Source organism: Dasypus novemcinctus, chromosome 5, assembly GCF_030445035.2.
Source record: "Dasypus novemcinctus isolate mDasNov1 chromosome 5, mDasNov1.1.hap2, whole genome shotgun sequence".
NCBI classification, from domain to species: domain Eukaryota; kingdom Metazoa; phylum Chordata; class Mammalia; order Cingulata; family Dasypodidae; genus Dasypus; species Dasypus novemcinctus.
In genome coordinates this window covers 66,830,751-66,856,171 of record NC_080677.1, presented here as the reverse complement: position 1 = coordinate 66,856,171, position 25,421 = coordinate 66,830,751, and the positions used below count along the sequence as shown (strand labels likewise).

The following is a 25,421-nucleotide window of genomic DNA, read 5'->3' as shown; positions in this document are numbered from 1 at the left end:
GAAATTGGCACAGCTTCAAGGTGGGAGGAATCCTGTTTTCTGAATCATCATGTGGAAGAAGGACACTCACCAACCAAAAACACCCTCCTTAGACTGCTACAAGAGGGGTGTAGCAGCAGCTGGAAGCGAGGAAGTGCAGAGGCTCACAGAGACACTGCTGCACCTGTCGACTCACAGACAACATAAGAAGACCAGGGTCAGGCCATTTGGCTGAAAGCTACTGACCCAGAACACTTAGGCACAAACTTTAAAGCATACTTAGATTCTACAAACTGTTGGGGTCGTCAGATTTTCAGGTCATACATATTTGCGTGGAGAAGAGCATGCTCTGCAGAGACATGTACATATATTTAGTCAGAATGCATTTATTCCAAAACACTAGACTTGAAGGATCAAGGGAGGGTTTCATGTTTTTCTTCCTGTATTATCTGAACTGTTTGAAAGAAGCATACCTTACATTTATAATGTGAAAAACTGTCCTCATTTTAAAAAGGAAAATTCATCTTAATTACATACATGAAAATAATTACATTTTCATGAAAATGTTTAAGACAGGAAATTTTTTGGTGGCTATACATAGATACACTTCCCATAACGCTTATTAGACCCAAAGTTTTGTCCCATTCCTTTCATTGTTGTGAAAGTTTAAAAAAAAAACAATATTTACACACCATGAAGAATTATGACTATATGTTAGCCAGTCCCCATTGCATAGTAAGGTGTTTGAAGGCAGGTACTTTATCATATTCATGATTATCGCTAACATTGGACAATCAATAATGTTGAATGAATTTATGAATGCGTGAATACTCTGGTAATTTTGGATGTGTAACTTTCAATAGTAACTGATAAATTGTTTCAGACTTGGATTCCGTAGTGTCTGTTATTTCAGGTTTTGTAAGTATGTGACAAAGTCATTGACCAATCACACCTAAGACTCCTAAACAGAGCTCTTTTTTTTTCTTTCACTTTACATGCAACAGCTCCCTTCAACCCAAATAAAGGTGCAGATAGCATCGTCAAGTTTGACACTTTTGGAGATGGAATGGGCCGATACAACGTGTTCAATTTCCAGTATGTGGGTGGCAAGTATTCCTACCTGAAGGTTGGTCACTGGGCAGAAACCTTATTCCTAGATGTCGACTCTATCCACTGGTCCCGGAACTCGATTCCCACCTCCCAGTGCAGTGATCCCTGTGCCCTCAATGAAATGAAGAACATGCAACCAGGGGACGTCTGCTGTTGGATCTGTATCCCCTGCGAACCCTACGAATACCTGGCTGATGAGTTTACCTGTATGGATTGTGGGCCTGGGCAGTGGCCCACTGCAGACCTATCTGGCTGCTTTGACCTCCCTGAGGACTACATAAAGTGGGAAGATGCCTGGGCTATCGGTCCAGTCACCATCGCCTGCCTGGGTTTTGCATGTACCTGCATGGTTGTGACTGTTTTTATCAAGCACAACAACACTCCCTTGGTCAAAGCATCAGGCCGGGAGCTCTGCTACATCTTGTTGTTTGGAGTGGGCCTGTCTTATTGCATGACATTCTTCTTCATTGCCAAGCCGTCACCAGTTGTCTGTGCATTGCGCCGACTAGGGCTGGGCACTTCCTTCGCTGTCTGTTACTCAGCCCTTCTGACCAAGACAAACTGCATTGCCCGCATCTTCGATGGGGTTAAGAATGGCGCTCAGAGGCCAAAATTCATCAGCCCCAGTTCTCAGGTTTTCATCTGCCTGGGTCTGATACTGGTGCAAATTGTGGTCGTGTCTGTATGGCTCATCCTGGAGGCTCCAGGCACCAGGAGGTACACCCTTCTGGAGAAACGGGAAACGGTGATCTTAAAATGCAATGTCAAAGATTCCAGCATGTTGATCTCTCTTACCTATGATGTGATCCTGGTGATATTATGCACTGTGTATGCCTTCAAAACGCGGAAGTGCCCAGAAAATTTCAACGAAGCCAAGTTCATTGGTTTCACCATGTACACCACATGCATCATCTGGCTGGCCTTCCTCCCTATCTTTTATGTGACATCTAGTGACTACAGAGTAAGTCTTTGAATAGTTTCCTGTTTTCTTATCATTCTATCCTGCCAATGTTTTGTAGTCAAGGATTTAAAATAGATGCCTTTTAGTTTACTTTAGCAGTCAGTTGAGTAATTACAGTTGCCTTGATTAATCTCCATATTATAGGTAGAAATTAATTTAATTTGTCTTAAATGCATTTGTTTAGTGCCTAGCACATGTGCTTGCACAGAGGGCAAGATAAATGTAAACAAATGTAAATGTCTGGTCATTCAAGCAATTTATAATCTACTGGGAAAGAAATCACGATAGATAAATGAGAGATAGATGATAGATAGGTAGATAGGTAAATAGATAGAAGGAGATAGTTAAGTAGAGACAGAGAGATCACTTTTAATTAAATTTAAAAAGTGAGTTACAAGACTATAATACTTAAACCACTAAGAACCTAATGAGAATACTTCAAATTAGACACAAGAAGATCTGTCTACAACAGATCGATCTGTAGATTAAAGTACACTTGCAACACTAAGCCAGGATCAGTATAGGGATCTAAAACTTTCACTCAATGTTCAAATAAACGTCATTACTCCTCTAAAACAGATTAAAATAGAATGTTAATTTGTGGTACATTTTCTATAACATTAGTTCTTTTAGGTAAATGTTATATAATAAGAGAGAAAGAGAGAATCCTGTAGCTAAAAGTTTTACTGTAGATATGATATAGTGTGATTTATATATGGTTCAAATTTCTCAGCTTCAACATAATTACCTTGCCTTCTGAAAGGACTTCAACATTCCATCATAATGTCTCAAATTGTTGAAACCATTCATCAGTTGCCACTGCATTTATAATTCTGATTTTAGTATCTTCCAGTGAGTGACTTTAAGACATTTTTTCTCTTGAGTCAATTAGTTTTTTTGTTTCTTTTAACAAATCAATTTTATTGTTCATAGTAATAAAGCATAAATCCATCCAAAGAGTACAATCAATGGTATTCAGTATAATCACATTTTGTGCATTCATCACCCCAATCATTCCCAGAGTGCTTTCATTATTCTGATAATAATAATAAACAACAAACAAATGAAACTTACCATCTCTCAAGCTCTCTAAGAAATAAAGATATAAAAAGTTATATAAAGATAGTTCATATCTTTATATAAGGATAAAAAGACAAAAAACTAATTGAGTCCATTGGTTTTTATCCTCTATATCTTTAGTGCACATAGATTAGAATTTACCAGAGACATGGTGGTTTCCTCATTATATTATGGTTATACAAAATGAAGAGCCAACACAGGTTGTAATAGTCCACAAATTCTGTTTATTGGAAATTCCTACATTGTGAAAATATTGAAAATTTCAGCTCAAAGAGAAGACAAATATATTTAAAGTAGGAAATCCGGAGACTGACAAAGTTTAATGTATCTAGTTTATAAAATTATTCACAGTCATATGACTGAGCCCTATGAACTACATAAAAGAATAAAAATGAAAACTGTAAGTTCAATATTGGGGTAATGGTCAGGCTTTCTAAGTCTATGTATTAAAAGGCTATAAATCTGTAAGAAGTGATAAAAGGCTATAAATCTGTAAGAAGTGATAACATCAAAACTAGTCATCAGAAATCAAAGATGAGTTTATATAACCACAAGGGAGTTTGAACCTTTAGAGTTTGAGGATTAAAATAGAGAAGTATAATATTTTAGTGGCCCCTCTCTATTATTTGTTATTATATAGACTTTCACTCCTACAGAGCTGTAAGGATTGATTTTTAAGGAGTTCTTGGGAAGCCACCCTACCAGACATGACTTGGGGTATTGCAACTGCAAAATACTTACTATGGTAATTACTTTGTCCTAGACATATGACTTTAAACTATTCTCTCTCTAAAGAGCTCTTTAAAAATAGAACATAAAATACTGTTGTAAAAAACATAAATAACATTATAAAAATTAAGTTTCATCGGGTGAATTAGCATCTATTTCTAAAACAGGCAAAAATAAGTTGACTTTCTTCTTTGAACATGATAACAATAGAGCGGTACTGATTGGATACAACTACTTGAAGGTATCAGAGGTGTCACCACATGGCAGAAGTTGTCAGGCAGATGAGGTAGAGGTCATGGGATTGAGTTTTTTTAATGAACACATTAGGCATCCAAACTACTGATCATCTGAAGTCTCACTTACTCCATACACATAATGCCAATTCTATTTTTTTACAAAAGGAATGAGAAAGGTAGCCTGAAGTCTCCAATACTGGTGTTCAATTTTGGCTGCACATTCAACTGGGGAGCTTTAAAAACTATTCAACCCTGGGTCACACCCCCAGAAATTTTTATTTAACTGACCTGGGCTGCTACCTGGACATCAGGACTTTTCAAAGTTCTGTAGGTGATTCTAATTTGCAACCAATGTTGAAAATCACTATTCTAATGAGTAACATGCCCTTTTTATTCCACAGACATGTTTAGTTTGACTTGCACTGTACTGAATTTAATATATATATATATATATATTTGTCAAAGTTAGAAAACTGAGATATTTTGTATAAACCTCCAAGATCTTATCTTTCCTTAATAAAGTAAAACCCATGAACACAAATCCTGCGTGCAATAATTAACTGGGCCCAACTAGTGACTGTCCCACCAGACAAGGCACTCTCTCCTCTTCTCCACAGCCCCTGCTACGCCCTGAATTATTATACCAGATTCCCTTCACTTATTAACTTGTTTGGTCCCTATAAACATTTAACTTGGGATCCTTGTTCTATATCCAAAACAAGTCTGGGATTTAAAATTTTCCAAAGGGAAACCATATAGCACAAACAGAATCAGTAGCAATAGAAAAGTATCCCATAATTCAAGGGCAACTAGAAGGAATTTGGGCATCAAATAGTCAACAAAATTTATGGCTGAGTACTTTGCCACCCATTGTGAGTTATAAATAAACACAAAGCACTATTCCAGTCTTCAAGAAGCTTATATCCCAGCTGGGGAAAACTATGCCAAGCATGAAACAATTTAAGATCAACACAGGATAGTTTATAATTAAATTGGTGATACAGATTCTAAATGCCTAAGATTTCAAAGAAAAGTTGGATCAGTAAGAGCTTGGTCTTTCCACAAACGCTCCTGAAGAGATGGGATTTAACCGTGGGTAGACATTGATGGGCAGGTACAATTAAGACAACTAGAGAATAAAGACTAGGGCATTTGAGGCAACAGGGATTATTCCTGATATGAGACAGGAAAAAGACAATGATACTCGTTTGACTGAAGTGGAAGATGGGGTGCAGGTGTCTATTGAGTAATTAATGGCAATTGGTGACTAGGCTAGATCATTCACAATCTTACTACCAGGCAAGGTAATTCATTTAGATAATGTATAAAGGCTTTGAGATCTGGAGATTTTTTGGTTCCTTTTCTTTTTTTCTTTTGGTTGCTTGCTGAAGCAAAAAGTGACATGACGAAAGGTAAGAGGGAAAGAAAGAAACTAACTGTTCTTGATCAACCTCTCTGACAGCTTACTCTGCTAGATGTTTTCCTTACATGATCTCGCTTATCTTCATTAACACCCTGGAAGATAGATATTATCGATTGGAGAGTTAAGTAAACAGACCCAGAGATAATTAACTCCCCAGGCGACATATTTGAGAAATATGAGGATAAGTTTTTCTGATCCAAACCCATACCCTTCATATGATACCACAAACTTACCTATCCTTGATCTGAAGAATGGATTTGATGGAGAGCCTAGAACAAGGAAGACTAATCACAGCTATTGCAGGCATCCAAGACAAAATAAGAAAAAACTGAGCCAGTATATGAAAACTCAAAGGATTTTTGAGAAATTATCCAGGATGCCTCCTGCTATATTGCAACTAAACCATCACAGATAGTTTAAGAGTCAAACACTGAGTTATCAGGGATCAAATACATAGTTTAAAGTTTATAAATAAAAAAACTAAAATGTGTTTGTGTAGCATGTCATCTATAAAACAAAAAGGAATTAATGTTTATTACTGACAGGGGTTTGTTCATTCAAGTCTTCCAAAATATTTGAGTATTTATATGGGCCTTATGGATACAGCTATCAACATAGACAAGTCCCTGCTCTTTTGTAACTTACAGTCTAGTGAGGGAGTGAGAGGAAGATGGAGATGGAGAATAAATAATGAACAAATGAAAGTACCAGGCATTTTCAGGTAGTGGTAAGTGCTGTGAAGGAAGGAAATGAGGCATTATAATACTACAGTGTTCCTTAAATTTTAATATGCATACAATCACCTGGGGATCTTGTTAAAATAAAAATTCTGATTCAGTAAGAAGGGAGTTGGCCCAAGATTCTGGATTTCTATAAAACTCCCACCTGCCAGAGATGCTGCTAGCTCAAGGACCATACCTTTACTATCAAGATGCTAGATATTTAATGGGGTTGGGACAGACAAGTCTATTTTGCCTACAGTAAGCAGAGACTTTGAAGATGACTCGAGAATTTTTACAACAACCAAATAATTCCGAAGAAATTCTTACATTCCCATGTTGACTATTTTGGAGCTTTAAGAAATTTATCAAATATCACTCTTTTTTTTTTTCAACAAATGGATACCACCCCTTCTTTGCTAGTGCCTATCTCGTAGTATTCCACTGAAGGACGGGAAGAAGCCAGCCATTGGAATTCTGCATGCTAGTGAGAAGAAACAGCAAGGACACACATCCCAAATGAGAAATGTCATAATAAAGAAAGGCATATATGGCTCTAGTTTAATGAGTAGATAGAAGAGTGATTTGATAAGGTAGGTAGGTAGCTTAGATCATACAGGAATTTGTAGGCCATAGTAAATAGGGTAGATTTTATTCTAAATAGAAAAGGAAACCTTTGAAAGATTTTTAGTAGAGAAGCTTATGATCTCACATTTTAGGAAAAACAAGGTTACTGTGGAAGTCTATGAGTCTATAATAAATAGGCAAAGAGGGAGGAATGTGAAGACTGGCTAGGTGGCTACAGTAGGAGTTTCCATCAGATTTGATGATGGCTATGGTAGGATGTCAACAATGAAGATGCTTAAGTGGAGATAGAGTCTGTCAAGAACCTTAGAGGGTTTTTGCCCTACTTGCACCCTAAGAGATTAACCTTTCATGGTTTGAGAGATGCTGGCAGAAGATAGGAGACTCCTGATTCACATACAAAGAACTTTTATCACTTACAGCCATAGCAGTAGTCATAAGCCAACATTTGTTCCCCAAGTCTTAATTTCTGCAGGACAATTTAAAATGGGCCAGGTGACACCTACACAAGCAGGTATTCACGACAGGATCAGTATTCATGATTTTTTCCTTTTGTTTCAGGCTCAAATGTCCCAACACAACATTTTTACTAATCCTATCTTTATTTAAAATTTCAATATTTTGCCTATCATTGATTTTTGCATTAATTTTTATTATTTTAAAATATTGCATTAAAATATTATTTGTCCTGATTACTGAGTTTGAGGTGCCCCCTCATATCTGCACCTGCGACAAGTGCCTCACTTACCTCACCGTAGTCCCAGCCCTGCCTTCTCCCCAACAGGACTGGATGGGGTGTGACTTGGATGTCTGTCACCAACAGTGCATAACAATTTGAGTTCCTTCCTACCCAAAGTTCCCTAGCATACCTGGTTGTGTGATTACAGACTCCAACTGTCATGGAGATGGGGAGACCTTGGTCCTGCCCTTTAGTATCTTCCTCCTTAAAGCAGCAAAAGTTGGGCAGTGGGGAGACAGAGTAGCTACATGACAGTAAACATTTACTTTTAGTTTTAAACTGCACAGCAGCTACTTGTGGCTCAACTATATGAACTTCCAATGTGTTCAGTCCACCCAAAACCCTAAATTAGACAACAAGATCATTACTGTCACCATTTATTTCAGTTATGGGGACCCTTTGACTCAGAAGCCACAGCCATAATTCTTTCTGGATGAGGCGCCTGGAATGTGTGTCCTTTAGCTAACTCTACCTTGCCTCGCACGGCGGCAAATTTTAAGGAGTCCATCTTAATCCAGGGTATTTGCTGACCTGTCCTGATAGCATCTCCTAAGGTCTTCCTGGTTTTAACATAAGGACTAGGACAGTTTCTGAGGCTGTAGCTGATTACAAGAATTTATCGAGATTTCTTTGTATCAATTTCTCATTCTTTAGTGTAATGTCTTTGTCAGCATTATAAACTCAATCCAGGTCAATGCAAATCCAAATACTAGTGAATGTGAGCCAAAATACTGGTCAATGCCTCACCTGTAGTTTCCCAGGGAATTTTCTGTCAAACAGAATTCTCACAAAGAGGGACAAATCTCCTTTATTGCATCCAGGTTCCACTTGGGAAACAAACAAACAAACAACAAACACGAAAACCCTCTGAGATCTTTAATCGTCCTCTTGGAATGGATCTAAGTTTGGCGTGACAGAGACTACAGTAGGAGTTGAACTATAAGACAGCACAACTGTTGCCATTCTTTCTTCATAAGCATCATGTGTCTGGTCCCTCAACTCCCAAGAGAATCAGCCCAAGTTGAAATGATTGCTCTGGTTTCTGCTGTAGTGGTTGTGAATGTCCTTTTCATGTTATGCATGTCTCTGTCATTATTTTGTGAAAGGGAGTGGAACATTCTGCTCACCCAGTACAAAATTTAGTAGTAATTATTACAGTCTGGTGGACCTGAATCAAACTGGGGAGGAAATCCACCCCACTCCACCCCAAACCCAGGAGGAGACATGGCAATACTCAGAGTACTTCCTGGTACTCAACCTGCAACCATGTCCCCAAACCCTCTTCATTAATAGGCATTAATGTGGCACAGCATTTATTGCCTAGTTAACTATACAATTTAGTCAATATGTTTGCTACCAATTCCATGGACTTCCCTCAAATCCTGTTACCCTAAATGTGCATACCTGCTCTTTGAGAAAGCCTCGTCTCTGTCAGCACTGGAGCCTCATTGCTAAAAGTGTAGAGTCTGAGATTTTACTCTGTTAACAAGTTATCCTGCCACAGTTTTATTGATGCTAACATAAAGGACTTTATGACTCACAGCAATACCAGCAGCCAGAGTGTCAGCATTTGCACTGGCTCCTGGAGCTCCAATTCAAAGTGGGCAAGGTGACCCCTGCACAAGCAGTGGGGTGCCTTGTAAGAGAGGTACCCTGAGTTTAGGGAACCTGAACCTTTTATTCTGGACAGTATGCTGGCTCTGTGCTCCAGAGGAAGAAACTATAGGCTGTGAGCAAATCTGCCCTATGCTCCAGAAGGAGACACCATCCCTATCTTCTAAGATTTAGAGCCTAAGCTCTTTGCTATACAGATAGCTTTAAAAAGAAATTCCAGAACAAAGGCAATCAGTGCTTTTGCTTGCAAGACATGCAGAAACATTAAGAAATGGTTTGTTTCCTAAGCTGCTGAAAGCAGATACCATGAAATGTGTTGGTTTAAACAATGGGAATTTATTCACTTACAATTTTAGGGCCGAGAAAATGTCCAATCAAGGCATCATCAAGGCAGTGCTTTCTTCCTGAAGCCTAGCTGCCAGTCTTCCTTGGCTCCTCTGCCACATGGCAAGGCATATGGTGGCACTGCTGGTCTCTCCCTTCTCTTCCAGGTTTCAGTGCTTTCAGCTTCTTGCTTCTGTGACTTGCACATGCTCGCGTGTGCTCTCTCTTTCTCCTTTTCTCTCTTTCTCTCCCTTTCTCTCTCTCTCCCTTTCCCTCCCTCCATCCCTCCTCCTCTGTATTTATTACAATTATAAAGGACTCCAGTAATAAGATTAAACCCACCCTGAAAGATATGGGTTACACCTTAACCAAAGTAGCCTCATCAAAAGATGCTACATACAATGGGTTTATACCTACAGGAATGGATTAAATTTAAGAACATGTTTTTCTGGAGTACATACAGCTTCAAACCACCACAGAGAGTCACACAAAATTGTCTGCCAACAGAGTCAACAAAACTTGCTGTTAAGTTAGATATATGGGTATAAGGAAAAGGACAAAATTGAGGGTGACTCTCAGGTTATTGCCTTGCCTGATTGGGTGGCAGTTGGTGCCATTTGCTCAAATTAGGACACTTAGGAGAAGGGATCAAGTTTTGCTTATACATTAGTCTGAGATGCCTATTACATATCAAGGTGGGAGTTGAATGTATGTCTAGAAGTCCAGAGAACAGGTCAGAATTGGCAATATTTGGACACTGTCAACAGTAGGAAGTATTTAAAATCATGACACTCAATGAGATGATGAAGAGAGAGAGTCCAAACCTGAGGAATGGGGTACTGCAGCACTTAAAGTCAGGAAGAAGTGGGAAAGTCTGCAAAGATAACTCAAAGAAGGAACAGCCAAGGAGGAAGAATGTGTTGAGGAAGCCAAAAAGAAAGTGCCTAATGTTGCTGGGAATTTGAGAAAGACAGAAACAGAGAAATATGGACTGTTACTGTATGGAGAGTCAGATTTGTAAGTAAATACATACTTTTAATAATGTGACTTAATGAAGGAACTGGACAGTTGAAAATATTAGGCAGACACTTGGGCTTTGTAAAAAAAGAAAAAAGGAAGGTTTCAAAATTATAATAGGTTGAATAAATATGGCTTATAAACTATGACCAAAATGCAACTTTAGCTCTGCCTCCCATTGTTCCTTTAAATTGTATTTACTGAGAGCAATCATCACCCTACCTTTGAATGAAAATTCCAGTGGGCACACCCAAATACTTACTGAGTATTTGCTATGATGGTAGTCACCATTCTGGTGCTGGAGACAGAGCAAAGTGTGCAAACACTGGTGACTTTGGTGGACCCTTGAGTTTTCGTTATTTATCTTTTTTTTTTTTTTCCCTTGAATTTTTGTTCTTACTCTTAGGTAACGTACAGACCATCAACATTTTCAGTTAAAAACAATCTTTATCAAGAAATTTAAATTCTCAGACATATGTAATTATCAAAACCATGTCTTGTTTTAACATTAAATTTCATTTCCTCTTGAGGTCTGGCCTATGTTGGGTTGGGAGCCACCAATGGTTGATTTCTCATTTTTCGTTGCTTACTTTCCCAACCTACCAGTTGCTATTTCCCTCTCAGCCATGGTTAAAGAGTAATGAGGAAGAAATAGGGCAGTTCTTATGTAGCTGGATGCCTTATGATCTATACCTACAAGTAGCTAAAGAGAACATCCCCAGGCTGGCTGGAAGATCATTAAACCTGGCTCTGAAATGGCATTTTCATGGAATTGTCAGAAGTCTCCTGCTAGCCTTTTTCTCCTGCAAATCCTTGAGTAGGTTGGCTGGTAATTCTCTATTCTAAGTTGTCTTTTGTGAAACCATACTCAGCCCTGGGCATCTAGCTATCCACTTCCAGCTCTTTCTGCAAAGGTCTCTGGGCTACTCCAGATAGACACAAGACTATCCAGGATGCCCTTTTATAATGTGGTCCATTTTTTCCATGCATATCACTCCGATATTCTTGGCTTTGACAAATTATTGGAGGAAAAATCTATTTCAATACAGTAGCAAGTCTTTGGGCTCGCCACTAAAGCAATTAACCTTCCCTCACTTTTTAGATTTCCAAATCAGACCCCAGCCAAGACATCCTCCTCCTGACAAAAGACCTCAAGCCTTCTGAGAATGGCCACATTGAAGCTTTTCTCACTAGGCTTGAAGCAATGGGATAGCATAACCCTCCATATTGGATGAAAGGTATGAAACTCAGAACACAGCATGTTCCAAGATAATCTCTTCATAAAAACCTCTTCTCTTTCCTTTCTACATAATAGCTTAAAGTGTTTGAGGAGTTTCAGGGGTCAGGAGTAGTAGAAATGTTTCTAGAAAGGACTTCTTAGAAAGTTTGTACATTTGAATTGTCTCACCCTCACTACAATATCTGATACTTCTCGTACTGACTCCACTTCAAAACTGAGGCAGGAAGAGTACAGTTCCATCAGTTGGACTTATTATAAATAGGAATTGGATTTACTATAAATAATACTCATAATTTATCAAGGCTTTTACATTATAGAATTAGGTGGCAGTTTCTTATCCAAGCTGACCAAAGGAAACAGAGCCTGTAATTTGAGGCCCCAAGAAGCAATGTAAGTAATTAATTAAGACAGACAAGAGTTTTTAAAGAGTGAGAATGGATTATGCTTTCAGCACAAGTAAAACTAGGGACTGAAAATTATACTACAAATGTAGCCTAATTTTTAAAAATCAAAACAAACAGCAACAAAACAAACAAAAGAATGAAGCAAAGCTTTGTAAAATTACAGGAATTCTCCAGTTAGCTGTTCAGTCTTCCACTTTCCTTGATTAGAGAGGAAGGTCAAAGACTTAGGTTACTGGAAATTATGTTATTTGGTAATACCATGGCATGGGGAAAATAAATCTAATATTACTCAAGGATTCCAAGGGCCTCTGAGTAGCTATGACAAATGTTCACAAAACTGTTAGAAGAAGTAATTTTCACTTTTCATTATTTGGGATTTTCCAGCAAATCTATGGGAATTGAAGCCAGGACAATTGATGAGATAAGAAAATATGGAGGAAAAAAGCAAGAGAATGAGAAGAGATGTTAAAACCTAGTTCAAAGTATACTTTCAGGGGAAGCATAGAGGGTAAAAGTGAAATTTTTTTCAAGGATAGGTATATAGAACTGTAGAGAATAAAAAGACTGAACAATGAATATCCAACTTCCATAGAGATGCCAATGAAATAAATAAAAGAGATGGTACCCCAGAAAAAAGTTAGTTGACAGTGCCCCCCAAAAATGAGTAGGGAAACCATTAGCTGTTTGGCAGGCAGAGCTCCCAGTAGGAAAGGGAAATGGAGAAATTTTGGAAAAGGCCCACATTTGTTCAAAATATAGTGACTCTTAACCCAACCTCACTGATGGAAACCACTTCAATCTGGCTACTGAATAATTGAATATTTAGGTTTCCCTATTTAGGATTCTGACTTCAGTGGTTCTGAAAACATCTCTTAACATAAAGAAGAAGAAATACAAAACAAGAAAATACATGTGAAGTCTTGGCAAGCACTCAGGAGCACCCCACACAAATGTTTGCTTACAAATCCTAAGCAGTGTTTCCATGAACATCATGAACTCAAATGACCCCATACAATTATTATATTGGCTTGGCTGCAAAGAGAACAAACCTGTGGATGATCTCAGGTTTTTCAGGGTTTAGTCTTTTCCATGTTCTCTTTAGTTGGTCACTTTCTAGAATTTATAACCAGATACTTACTAGGCAACCTTTTCTTGTAGGTGCAGACGACAACCATGTGCATCTCCGTCAGCCTGAGCGGCTTCGTGGTCCTAGGCTGCTTGTTTGCGCCCAAGGTGCATATTATCCTGTTCCAACCCCAGAAGAACGTGGTCACTCACAGACTGCACCTCAACAGGTTCAGTGTCAGTGGAACTGGGACCACATATTCTCAGTGTAAGTATGGAACTTGCACATTGACTCCTTCGTAGGTAACATAGTAGAGACCAGGCTATGGGAGGAAGCAGCGGGCACTGTCAGGAACAGGCAACACACATCCCTATAAACAGCCTCAATTCATTGTTTTTTTTATTAGAGAAACTGTGGATTTACAGAAAAATCATGCATAAAATACAGGGTTGCCATATACCACCCTATTATTAACAGCTTGTGTTGGTGTGGTTCATTTGTTACAATTGATGAAAGCACATTTTTGTAATTGTACTATTAACTAGATTCCATGGTTTAATTTAGGGTTCTGTCAGTGTAGTAAAGTTCCATGGACTTTTTAAAGAACTTTTTTCTAATAACATATATACAACCTAAAATTTCCCCTTTTCGCTACATTCAAATATATAATTAAGTGCTGTTAATTACATTCATGGTGCTGTATTACTATTACCAAAACTTTTCCATCATCCCAAATAGGAACTCTGTACCATTTAAGCATTAGCTCCCCATTCCCTACCTCCACCCTGGACCCTGGTATACTATATTCTAGTTTCTGATTCTGAGTTTGCGTAATCTAATTATTTTATATCAGTTAGATCATTCAATATCTGTCCTTTTGCATCTGGCTTATTTCACTCAACATGTCTTCAAGGTTCATCCATATTGTTTTATGAATCAAAATTTCATTTCTTTTTATAGCTAAATAATATTCCATTGTATGTATATACCACATTTGTTTATCAGTTCATTAGCTAATGGACACTTGAGTTTCTTCCCTTTTTTGGCAATTGGGAATAATGCTGTTATGAACATCAGCATGCAAATATATGTCTGAGTCCCTGCTTTCAATTCTTTTGGATATATGCCTAGACATGGGATTACCAGGTCATATAGTAATATAGATTTCTGAGGAACTGAAAATTTGAGCAGGAATGGCATTAATTCTTCTTTGAATGTTTATAAGAATTCCCCTCTCAAGCCATCTGGTCACAGGCTTTTCTTTGTTGGGAGGTTTTTGATTACTGACTCAGTCTTTTTAGTAGTTATTGATTTGTTGAGATCTTTTTCTTCTTGAGTCATTGCTGGTAATTTGTGTGTTTATAGAAATTTGTCCTTTTCATCTAGATTATCTAATTTATGGGTGCACAGTTTTTCATAGTATCCTCTTGTAATCTTTGTCTATGGGGTCAGTAGTAATGTCTCCATTTTCATGTATGATTTTAGTAATTTGCATCCTCTTATTCTTTCTCAATCTAGCTAAAGTTTTGTCGATTTTATTGATCTTTTTAAATAACCAACTTTTGGTTTTGTTGATTCTATTGTTTTTATTTTTTTATTCTCTATTTTAGTTATCTCTATTATAATCTTTGTTATTTCCTTCCTTCTGTTTGCTTTGGGTTTACTTTGCTCTTCTTTTTCTAAATCCTCCAGTTATGAGGTAGGCCTCCGATTTGAAATCTTTCTTCTTTTTCAAAGTTAGCATTCAGAGCTATAAATTTCCCTTTTGACACTTCATGTGCTGCATCATACATGTTTTGGTATGTTGTGTTTTCATTTTCATTCACTTCAAGATATTTCCTAATTTCCCTTGTGATTTCTTCTTTAACCCATTTGTTGTTTCACAGTATATTGTTTAATTCCCACATATTTGTGAATTTTCCATTTTTCCTCTGGTATTGAATTCTAGCATAATTACATTGTGGTGGGAGATGATACATTGTATGGTTTTAATATTTTTAAATAAAACTTTATTGAAGTATATCATTCATGTGAACATACATAACAATAAATGTGTAGTAAAATGTGCAAATTTACAAAGCAAACTTATATCATCATAAAAGGCTCCTATACATCTCCCCGCCACTAACACCTTGCTTTGTTGTGAAACATTTTTTTTACAAATTATGAAAGAGAATTGTCAAAATACTACTACCTATATCTTATATTTGATGTATTCTCCCAATCCACCCAATTATTAACACCCTATATTAGTATTATATATTTGTTTATCATTCAGGAAAAAACATTCTGATATTTGTCCTGTTAACTACAGTCCATCATCCATTAGTTTCAGTATTTTTAAATTTATTTGGATTTGTTTTGTGACCTAACATATGGTCCATCCTGGAGAATGACCCATGTGCACTCGAGAAGAATATGTCTTCTGCTGTTTTAGGGTAAAGTGTTCTATATATGTATGTAAGGTTTAGTTGGATTAGAGTATCATTCATTTCTTTATTTCTTTATTGATCTTCTATCTAGATGGTCTGTCCATTTTTGAAAGTGATATATTGATGTTTCCTACTATTAATGTAGAACTATCCATTTCCCCTTCAAGTTTGTTAATATTCACTTCCTATTTGGGAGCTCTGCTATTAGGTGCATACATAACTGTTACATCTTCCTGTTGAATTGACCCTTTCTCAGTATATAATGACTGTCTTTGTCCCTTGTAAGATTTTTGACTTACAGTCTATTTTATCTGATAACACAGCTACCCCAGCTCTCTTTTGGGTACCACTTGCTTGGTATTTTTTCCATCTTTTAAACTTTTAACCTACATATATCTTTGAATTTAAAGTGGGTCTTGTAAACAGCATATAGTCCTGTCATGCTTTTTGGTCCATTTTGCCAATCACTGCCTTTGTCTGGAGAATTCAATCCATTTTCATTTAAAGAAACCACTGGTAATGCAGGACTTTCTTTGGTCATTTAGCTATTTTGTCTCTAAATTCTTATAACTTTTTTGAACCTCTATTCTTCCAGTAATATCTACTTTCATATTTATTTGTTTCTGTATTTTGCTATTTTGATTCCCTGCTCATTTCTTTCTGAATACATTTTTCTGATATTTTCATTGTGGTTAGCATGAGGTTAAAATTTAACATCCTATATCTATAACAGTCATATTTGATTTGATACCAATATGACTTAATAGCGTTCACATACACTCTTCCTATACCTTTCTGCCCCCCTCACCTTTTGTTGTACATGTTACAAATCATATCTTTGTACACTGTATGTCAGAAACCATAGATTTATCATTAATTTTATACATTTGCATAAGTAAGAAGTATGCACATGTAAGAAGCAAGACGTGGAGTTACATACCAAAACCATATAATATGATAGTACTGACATTTATAATTACCCATATGGTTGCTCTTAGGACAGGTCTAGTGATGATGAACTCCCTCACTTTTGTTTACCTGGGAATGTATTACTCTCTCATTTTTTAAAGAAAGTCTACCCAGATATAAAATTCTTGGTTGGAAATTTTTTTTTCAGCACTTAAGTATTTAATACCACTGTCTTCTTTTCTCCTTTTTTTCTATGAGAAACCAGCATTTACTTTTATTAGGATTCCCTTGTACATGTTGCTTTTCTCTTGCAGCTTTCAGAACTCTTTCTTTGGCCTTGAATTCAAATACCATGGTATACCATTCAAATACCATGAAATGGGTTGGCTTAAGGAATAATTTATTAGCTTATGGTTTTGATGCTAAAAGAAAGTCCAAATCAAAGCAATGCTTTATCTCCAAAGACTTTGGCACTCTGGGACTTGCTGTCAGCAACCCTTGGCTCATAACAAGGCATATGGCATTGTCTCCTGGTCTCTCCCTTCTCTTCTGGGTTAGCTGTGACTTTCTCTCCTGCTGAATTTCATTTCACTCTAATATGGGAATTAAATCCATACTGATTGAATGAAGTAGCCTTATCAAATGGTCCTACTTATACTAAGTTCATACCCACAGGAATGGATTAAATTTAAGGACATGTTTCAGGGTACACACAGCTTCAAACCACCACAATTACTATATATCATGGTATGGTTCTCTGTGAGGTTATCCTGTTCAGGTTTTGTTGGGTTCCATCAATGTGCATATTCATGTCTTTCATTAAATTTGGAAAGTTTTCTGTGATTATTTCTTTGAATATTCCTTCTATCCTTTCTCTCTTCTTCTGTAGCTACCATAATGCATATGTTGATATGCTTGAGGGTGTCCCACAGGTCTCTCATTCATTTTATTAATCTTTTTTTCATTTTGCTCCTCAGCCTGAATCATTTCAATTGTCTTGTCTTTGAAATCACTGATTCTTTCTTCTGCCACCTCCAGTTTTTTCTTGAAACCCTCTAGGGAACTTCTCATTTCAGTTACTGTATTCTTCAACTCCAGTATTTCTGTTTGGTTCCTATGGAGAGCCTCAAAAAGATTCCCATATTCTTCATTCATTGTTTCCTCATCTTTTTAAATTCCTTCTCTGTTTGCCATTTTCTTCTTGAGCATAATGAAGATCAGATTTTTTTTCCAAGTCTTTGTCCAGTAAGCCCAAAGTCCAGTACTCTTCATTGATGGTTTTGGGATTTTTGTCTTGCTCCTTTGGATGGGCTATCATTTCCTGAACTGTTTATCTTGTAATCCTTTGTTGTACACTGTACATTTTAATATTTTAAAATGTCAACTCTGATGTTTAGTCCCTGAGCTATCTATTCCTTACGTTTGTATCCAATTAGTTATATGAAAGAAATTTTCTTGAATGTCAGAAGCTAATCAAAACAAGCAAACCAAAGCAAAAAGCACCTTTCATAGCCTTTGCAAATTGTCTTTGCTTTGGCTAGTGGTCTCCTTCAGAGTTTTGCCCATCTATCAAGAAGGTCAGCCCAAGTCAAATGGGAAGAGCAGAGTGTTTCCTTTCTTACTGAGCCTGGGAAGAACCATGGGGCCTGGTTCTTTTCTGGGCTTGTGTTTGCTGGCCACCTTAGGAATCCCCCCATTTACAGTTTATAGAAGTTTGAGTGAATGCCCCTTCTACTCCCTTGAAATAGACTTTCACCCCTCCAGGGTGCTCTGCTGTGTGACCTTATGCAGGTAGTCCTTTGCCCCCAGCCACTTTGATTTATTATTTCTCACACTGTCCCAGCTGTCTGCCACTTTCTCTGTCCTCAGGAAAAACTCTGGGAGGGCAAACCTGACACAATTTTCCTGGCTCAGTCCCTCAGACTTTCATGGGACAGATTTGCACTGACACACATGCACCCCAGTATACACACTGGGGTCACTTTGCTCCCTCTGGACCAAGGCCAGGACCCCACAATGGGAACAAAAGCTGGTGTCACCCTGCATTGTGAAGCAGTTAGGGGAGGCACAGGCAAGGGCACCAGGAGCTTCTTCTGTGGTTTTTAAGGCTGTGTTCCCTTGTGTATGAACTTGCCCAGTTAATGCAGTCTTTTAACATTTTCCATAGTTTTGAGGAAGATTACTGCCTGAAAGGGGTTGGAACAATGGCCACCTTCAGAGCTGGTCCTCAGTGATCTAATGTAGGCAACCAAAAATAGAGTTCAGGAAATCAAATCATACAATGGAGTTTGGAGGACTCAGGCTTTACATCCCACCCTGGCACCAGCAAGCTAGGCCAGGAGCCCAAACTGCCGTCCCCTTTGCTGCCTGCCATGACCTGGGGGATGGGAGATTGTAGCCTCCTCAGGGAGAGTGAAATTTACTGGTGTTTGCCACAAATTACTAGACTCTTCAATGCACTCCTCCCTGGATGCTGCTCAGTCCTCCACTGCAATCTAGAGTTTCAAAATAGTTTAATAGTGCTTGCCATTTCAATAGTTGTTTTGGTGGAGTGGATGATTCCTGGAGCTTCTTACTCCACCATCTTCCCACAGTCTTTTCTTGATTTTAATAAATACTTATTCAGCCTTTGTGTGCCAAGTACTCTGCTAGGTGCTAGAGATACAGGGTGAGCAGAAGAGTCAAAATTTTGGTTTTGGGAGTCCACATAATACATAGCCATTTAATACATGACTGCAATTAGGATTTTCCACCATGTGATGGAGTCAGAGAACCTGGTTTGTAGTCCTGACTCTGCAGTCAGTACAATAGGTCACCTTGAGCAAGTCACTCAATTGCTCCCTGCCTTAGTTTACTCATTGACCTAGAGGGCTGGACTAGATTGGTGCTCTGTAAAGCATGTTCTATGTCACACAGGTGCTGAAGGTGCTTCATGAAAAACTAAAAGGGAAAGATAATCACATGACAAGGAAAATGCTATATCCTAAATACCTCCTTGGAAATTCCTAGCACCGATAACATGTTGAAGGTTTTAAGAATCTCTACGGCAAGGAAATGTGTTGGACTTTGATATTTCCAATATTTTTCAAAAGGTTTTGATCACATTAAAACAAACCAACATTCCACAGAATAGTTCTTGGAAGATGCTGGAATAGATCCTCCTACTTCGATGGCCCAGTGTTTTTTCAGCTGATAAGGCAGTGTGAACTGAAGCTAATCAGGATAAGTCCCCACTCCACAATTCTCTCTCCTACTGGCTTGCAAATGTCTGAAGCACTATTCTTAGAGAATCATTGATTTAATTCTTTAGAGTCCTCTAAAGCATAAATGTACCTGGAGGGGACAACATCTTAAGCTATTTTCAGCTTATCTTTGGTATGGAGTTGGAGAAATTCACTGACAGAAGGAATGAGGGGGGAGGAAAGAAAGCAGAACACACAAGGGGCGAGGAGGGCTAGGAGTGACAGAGACAAATGACTACTTCACGATTTTCCCTCCAGTCATTAAGAAAGGATACTTCAAAATAGCTCAGCATCATAGGGTGAGCAATTGTATTAATGCCCCAATTTCTCCAACCAACTACAACATATACAGGGTAACCTTCCCCCAGCAAACAGAGGAAGGCTGACTGGCTGAGAGCACGTGTTCAGTGCTGCAATATATACACTGCTTCTCATTGGGGAATTGATGTAGGAGCTGGGACATTACGGTCCTTCCAGGTAAATCCCCAGGTGCCACAATAGTCAAGTACCAGTGTCTGGTAAGAACTATGAAATAGTTTTCCTTGGCTGTTAGAGAATCATGCATGCTTATTTCTTGAGTACCCTTGTCTGCAGCCCAATGGTAAAAGCTAACTAGTCCAGACAAGAAAGAACTGGCCATAATTAATAAAAACAACAATAACAATAGCTAACAAGACCTGTCATTTATTGAGTGTTTTCTATGCCCTGGGCATTGTGCTAAATACTTTATACATATATATGTTTGTGGGTATGCGAGTGTATATATGTATATATATATACTGTATCTTATTTTATGATCACAACTCTTTGAGGCAAAGAAACCCACCAGGGTCACACTTTAAAGTGAACCAGAATTTAGAGCCAGTTCCTCTGATTTCAAATGCAGTGCATCTAACCCTTGCCTATCCCAGAATGCAAGCTGGGAAAGTTCCCATGATGCCTCATACTAGGCAGGCTTTACAGAAGCAACAGATCATTAGGGTAGTTAAGAAGGAAGGGTACCCTCAGGCTGTGTGGCAAGATTAACCTCTGGGCAAAAATAATACCATTGATAGTGCAGAGCTCTTGGTTGTTATTGGAACAATTTAGTAAGGACAATGTCTCTAAGTCTTCAACAACATTGTACAAAATCTTATGTCCAGAACTCAATAATGTAGAAATGGTGATATTTTTTATTCCTGAATAAGGAACTAATAAATTCCTGAAGGGAAATGAGGGCATTTCACTCTTCAGAATTTCGGAAATATCCACTTACAAAAACAACATATTTTATCTGCAAGAGACCTGCTTAAACTGGTGTTCAATATCCTAGTCTACTAGTGGCCAGTTAATACTTTCAGGTAGGCATATACCCTGCCCAACATTTCTGCAGTATGGTGTTACTAAATGAAATTTTAAGGAAATTCTCTTTCATTCAAAAGTTCTAAATTGCTTCAGAAATTTCCCCCCTATATTCCAATTTCATGATGTTATCTAACAAAGAATGTATGACATCTCTAGACATTTCAAAGTGTACAAATAAATATGTTCATCTGTTATTTATATTTATATTTTTTATTCAAAGCAGTTTTATATTTGTGGGCTCATTTTATCCTCATGATAATGCTATATGGTAGAGAGTACCAGATATTAATATCACAAAGTTCCATTTTAAAGGTAAGAAATTGGAGAATTGAAGTTTCTTACTCAAAGACCTACAATTATTCAAGAGTCAAGCATTAACCCTGGATTTCCTGGCTTAAACAATGAATATCCTTCTCATTTTAATACCTTGGAACACCCATCATGATGTTCATCCATTCATTAAATGCCTGAGTACCTTCTATACACCAGAAACTCCTAAGCACTTTGTACACTGAATATGACAGAGCTGTTAGCCCCAGAAAGTTTAAAGTCTAGGACAGTGTTTTTCAAACTGTAGATTGCAACTCATTAATGGGTCATGAAGTCAATTTAGTATGTTTTGACCAGCATTTATAGCAGGAAAATAGATTAGAACATATTAGAATGTTTCGCATATAATAAAGGTAAATAATATTTCATGAAACTTGTTCCAGAGCTATACATATCTGTGTAAAATGTATTTATTACTGTGAAGGCAGTCCAAGAGGTTTGAAAGCCACTGGTTGATGGGATCTGGTTTTATACATGAAAATGTTACCAACCGACTGTGGTGAGAATTTAAAGCAACTCATTTAATATACCAGTGTCTGTTTCTCCCATTATATATAAATGGATATAAATTGAGCTGTATATACAGTTCAATTTGTATCTATTTACACTCTAAGTAATGAGATTTATGTTGTTTTGTAAATCAAGAAAAGCCCTTAAAATGCTCTTAGTTTATCAGGTAAAGCATATGTTGTATTTAGGTTGAACATAATTTATTTCCTTCTCAACTAAGTGTTATGCAGGAATTTTATTCCACTACGTGGTTGTTATTGATACTGCTGCTAGTTTTCTAATATTTGCTGCTTTCCAGAAGTAAAAACAAACTCTTATGTATAGATGAGAGTAGGTTATTATAGTACCAGGTTACACTCCACTTAGTTATCCATTCCTGTGTAAAAAGACTTCCCCAAAACTTAGTGACTTAAAACAACACCTTCTCTGTCATGATTTTGTGGACCAAGAATTCAGGCAGGGCTTAGTTGACTTGTTCTGCTCCACAAGGGGTTGGCTGGAATCATTCTGTGATATTCAGCTGAGCCTGGGCTGATCTGGAGGGTCCACGATGTGGAGGGTCCGCTCTTACACTTGGTGCCTTGAAGGGAAGCCTCTCCCTATGGGTTTCCAGGTAGCATGTTCCACAGCAGAGGAGATAGAAGCTAGCCTGGCCAGGAAAAGGTACACTGACACCTCCATACACTGTACCAGGACCACTCTACAGAATCACTGGTGCTATACTTATTGATCAAAACTTGACACAGCCTGCCCATATCAAGCAGACAGACATAGACACCAGTTCTCAAAGAATTTATAGCCATTGTTACTATGCCATCTTCTTTGAGTCCCAAATATTCCAGTACTCTTCTCAGGGATTACAATAACTCAACACCCTCGGTCCTATGCAATGGCGAGGAGTCACCCAGACTGGAAGGTGCAGCCACATTAATTCCCAGTTAATTCTCTGGCAAGAGAGTAGATAAATATCACATCACTTTGGATCCAGGTGGGCCTCCTGGTGACAAGTGAGGTAGCTGATAGTAGAAAGAGTATTGATACTAGGTTTTTAAAGCTGAGTAGTTCCTCCAGATAGATAGGAAAGCATGATCAAAACACAGAAGCAGACAAGAGAGAAATAACATGGATAATTCATCCTTGAGAAATGCTTATATATCACTATGTGCAAAAGAGAACTACTTAAGTGTGTCTGAATATACTCAATGGAAGTCAGAATAATAAAACTAAACAAAACATTAACTTTTCTCTTATTAAGTATACACATAGGCCAGTAGTACCCAAATATTTGTGTGAAAAAAAATAACCTCCTTGAAATGGAAATTCCCACAATTCACCCATAGATATTCTGAATCAAGTGGACAGGAACAAAGGCCAGAAATTTAATTTGAAACAGATACCCTAGATGGTTCATGGAAGTGATTCAAGTAAAACATGTCAAAACACTCTACATAATCATCATCTACTTCAGCCACTGGTACCAGTATACTGCACAGAGGTCCTCTTAGGAACCCCCAAAGAGGAAGCAGGCACTGGGTTCAGAAAGGGAGCAGCTTTCTGAATGAATCACATTTGTCTCACGATGCCAGTGGCCACACTGCCATATAGTTATTTTCCCAGCTCCTTCTGGAATCCTCCAGATTAAGTATTTCCAGCACCTAAGTACCTTGCTTGTCTTTGGCTACTCAGAAATGATTTACTGAAGGTGGGAATGCTCCTTCCAATGCAGTGTAACTCAGAGACTTTGAAATCCTAGACTCATACTGTGATGCTACTGCCATACCCACGCACATAAGCAAACAGCCTTTGTATTAGGATGAGGAAAAAAGAGGCCATTTCATTCTTCTGTTCAGCTTTAGAAGCAAAGGGGCTCCTCAGAGCTACTTCCCAAGAATAGATAATCAGAACTTAAGCTGGGAATGTAAGGGAAAAGGCATAATTTTGAAGGAGACACTGGATATGCATGTGAGGTTATGCAACATAAAACTCCACAGGATCCATGCAGGTCAGAATGCTTGGGGCATGACTATGATTCTGTATCAGCTTAGAGTAGGGAGAGAGGTGAGAAATGGAGTGTGTCCAATGGTCTTCAGAGCAATTATGTACCCAGACTTGGTCCTAGGGGGATGTTTGTTTCTCTTGCTGATGGTGATCATTCAAATGTATGTATGTCATTACCATTAAAATCAGCCAAGAGGCTTCTGCTAACTAATGATGCCAGGATTTGGGTCCCCGAGGAGCTGAAGGCATATGGAGATTGATTTTCTCTGCCAAAACCTTATTCAGAAAGTCACTTGTCTAGGTGGTAATGTGTGAATTGCTCAGTTATTAGGATTATTCTTTACTGCAAGGTATTTTCTTCATATAAAAAGAAAACAGTCTTCCAGAGTAAGAGAAAACATAATTTTCCACAGAGCAGCAGGATAAGAAAGCAAGTCCATGAGGACCAGATTGCAGCTACCATTGGCCAAGACCTTGGAGATACCCCACTTATCAGAATAGTGTTGAAGTCTGAGTGTTGACTTTATAAAAGAAAAAGATGTCACATAATGCCCAAATTTCTTCTCTACAGTGCAAGTCCAGAAAAAACAGCATAATATGCTTACACTGGAAGTTCAGGCGGTCCCATAACAATACTCTGTACTGGCCTAGCCAGGAAAATTAACAAGTTATTTGGCAACATAGATTGAATTGATGGTCTTCCTCGCCACAGGCAAAATTATATTATAAACATAAATCCTCACTGGACAATGCAGGAGGAACCTAGAGTATTCAGCAAGTTAAGCCATCTGCTTCCAGGCAGAATACACCTAATGCATCCAAATCAGACAGATATCAATCCCTTTGAAAAAGAAAATTCCCCTTGGAAAAGAAAATCCCCTTAGGAAAAGAAAATCCACACATTCCTACGAACCCCATTCCATTCGCTTTCACTCCCTCCCTTGCTGCAGATGGGAGATGAGCAAGGAAGTCTCTAGCAGTAATAGGTAACCATACATACACTAGAGAATTGGTGCTTAATTCCTCTTCTTTCTTCTATTTTAACATTTCCATTGTATTTGTCTCACAACTGCTCTTTTCCAACCCTTGAATCCTTTTCTCTTTATCTCCAATATTTCCCTGTGTTTTCCCCAACTAAAATATATATAGATAGCCCCCCTATCTTTAATAACAGTCACCACAAAGACTGGAGCTGGAAGGGACCCTAAGGATTATTTATTCTAATAGCCTTATTTTTTTAAATAAATCAATTTTACTGATACATATACAATAAAGCAGAAATCCTTACTTTTAGGTGAAAGAAATTGGGACTCTATTAGATACCGTAAAGAATTTGGTAACTGAAGTCATAGATTAAATTCCAAAAGCTGCTATATGGCACCTCTGGCCTCTCTGGGTTTTCTGCCTCAGCTCAGTTACAGTATTCATCT

The 25,421-nt window shown here is 38.0% G+C and overlaps 1 protein-coding gene across 2 annotated transcripts in view; it reads left to right on the top strand.

The window, feature by feature from the left end:
• GRM3 (glutamate metabotropic receptor 3) overlaps positions 1-25,421 on the top strand; it is a 265,444-nt gene that overhangs the window by 224,471 nt on the left and 15,552 nt on the right. For both annotated transcript variants that reach the window (XM_071215188.1, XM_058297090.2), the window contains 2 exons: positions 984-2,050; positions 13,319-13,493. In XM_071215188.1, the coding sequence (XP_071071289.1) occupies positions 984-2,050; positions 13,319-13,493 (1,242 nt within the window). The remainder of the gene's footprint in view (positions 1-983; positions 2,051-13,318; positions 13,494-25,421) is intronic.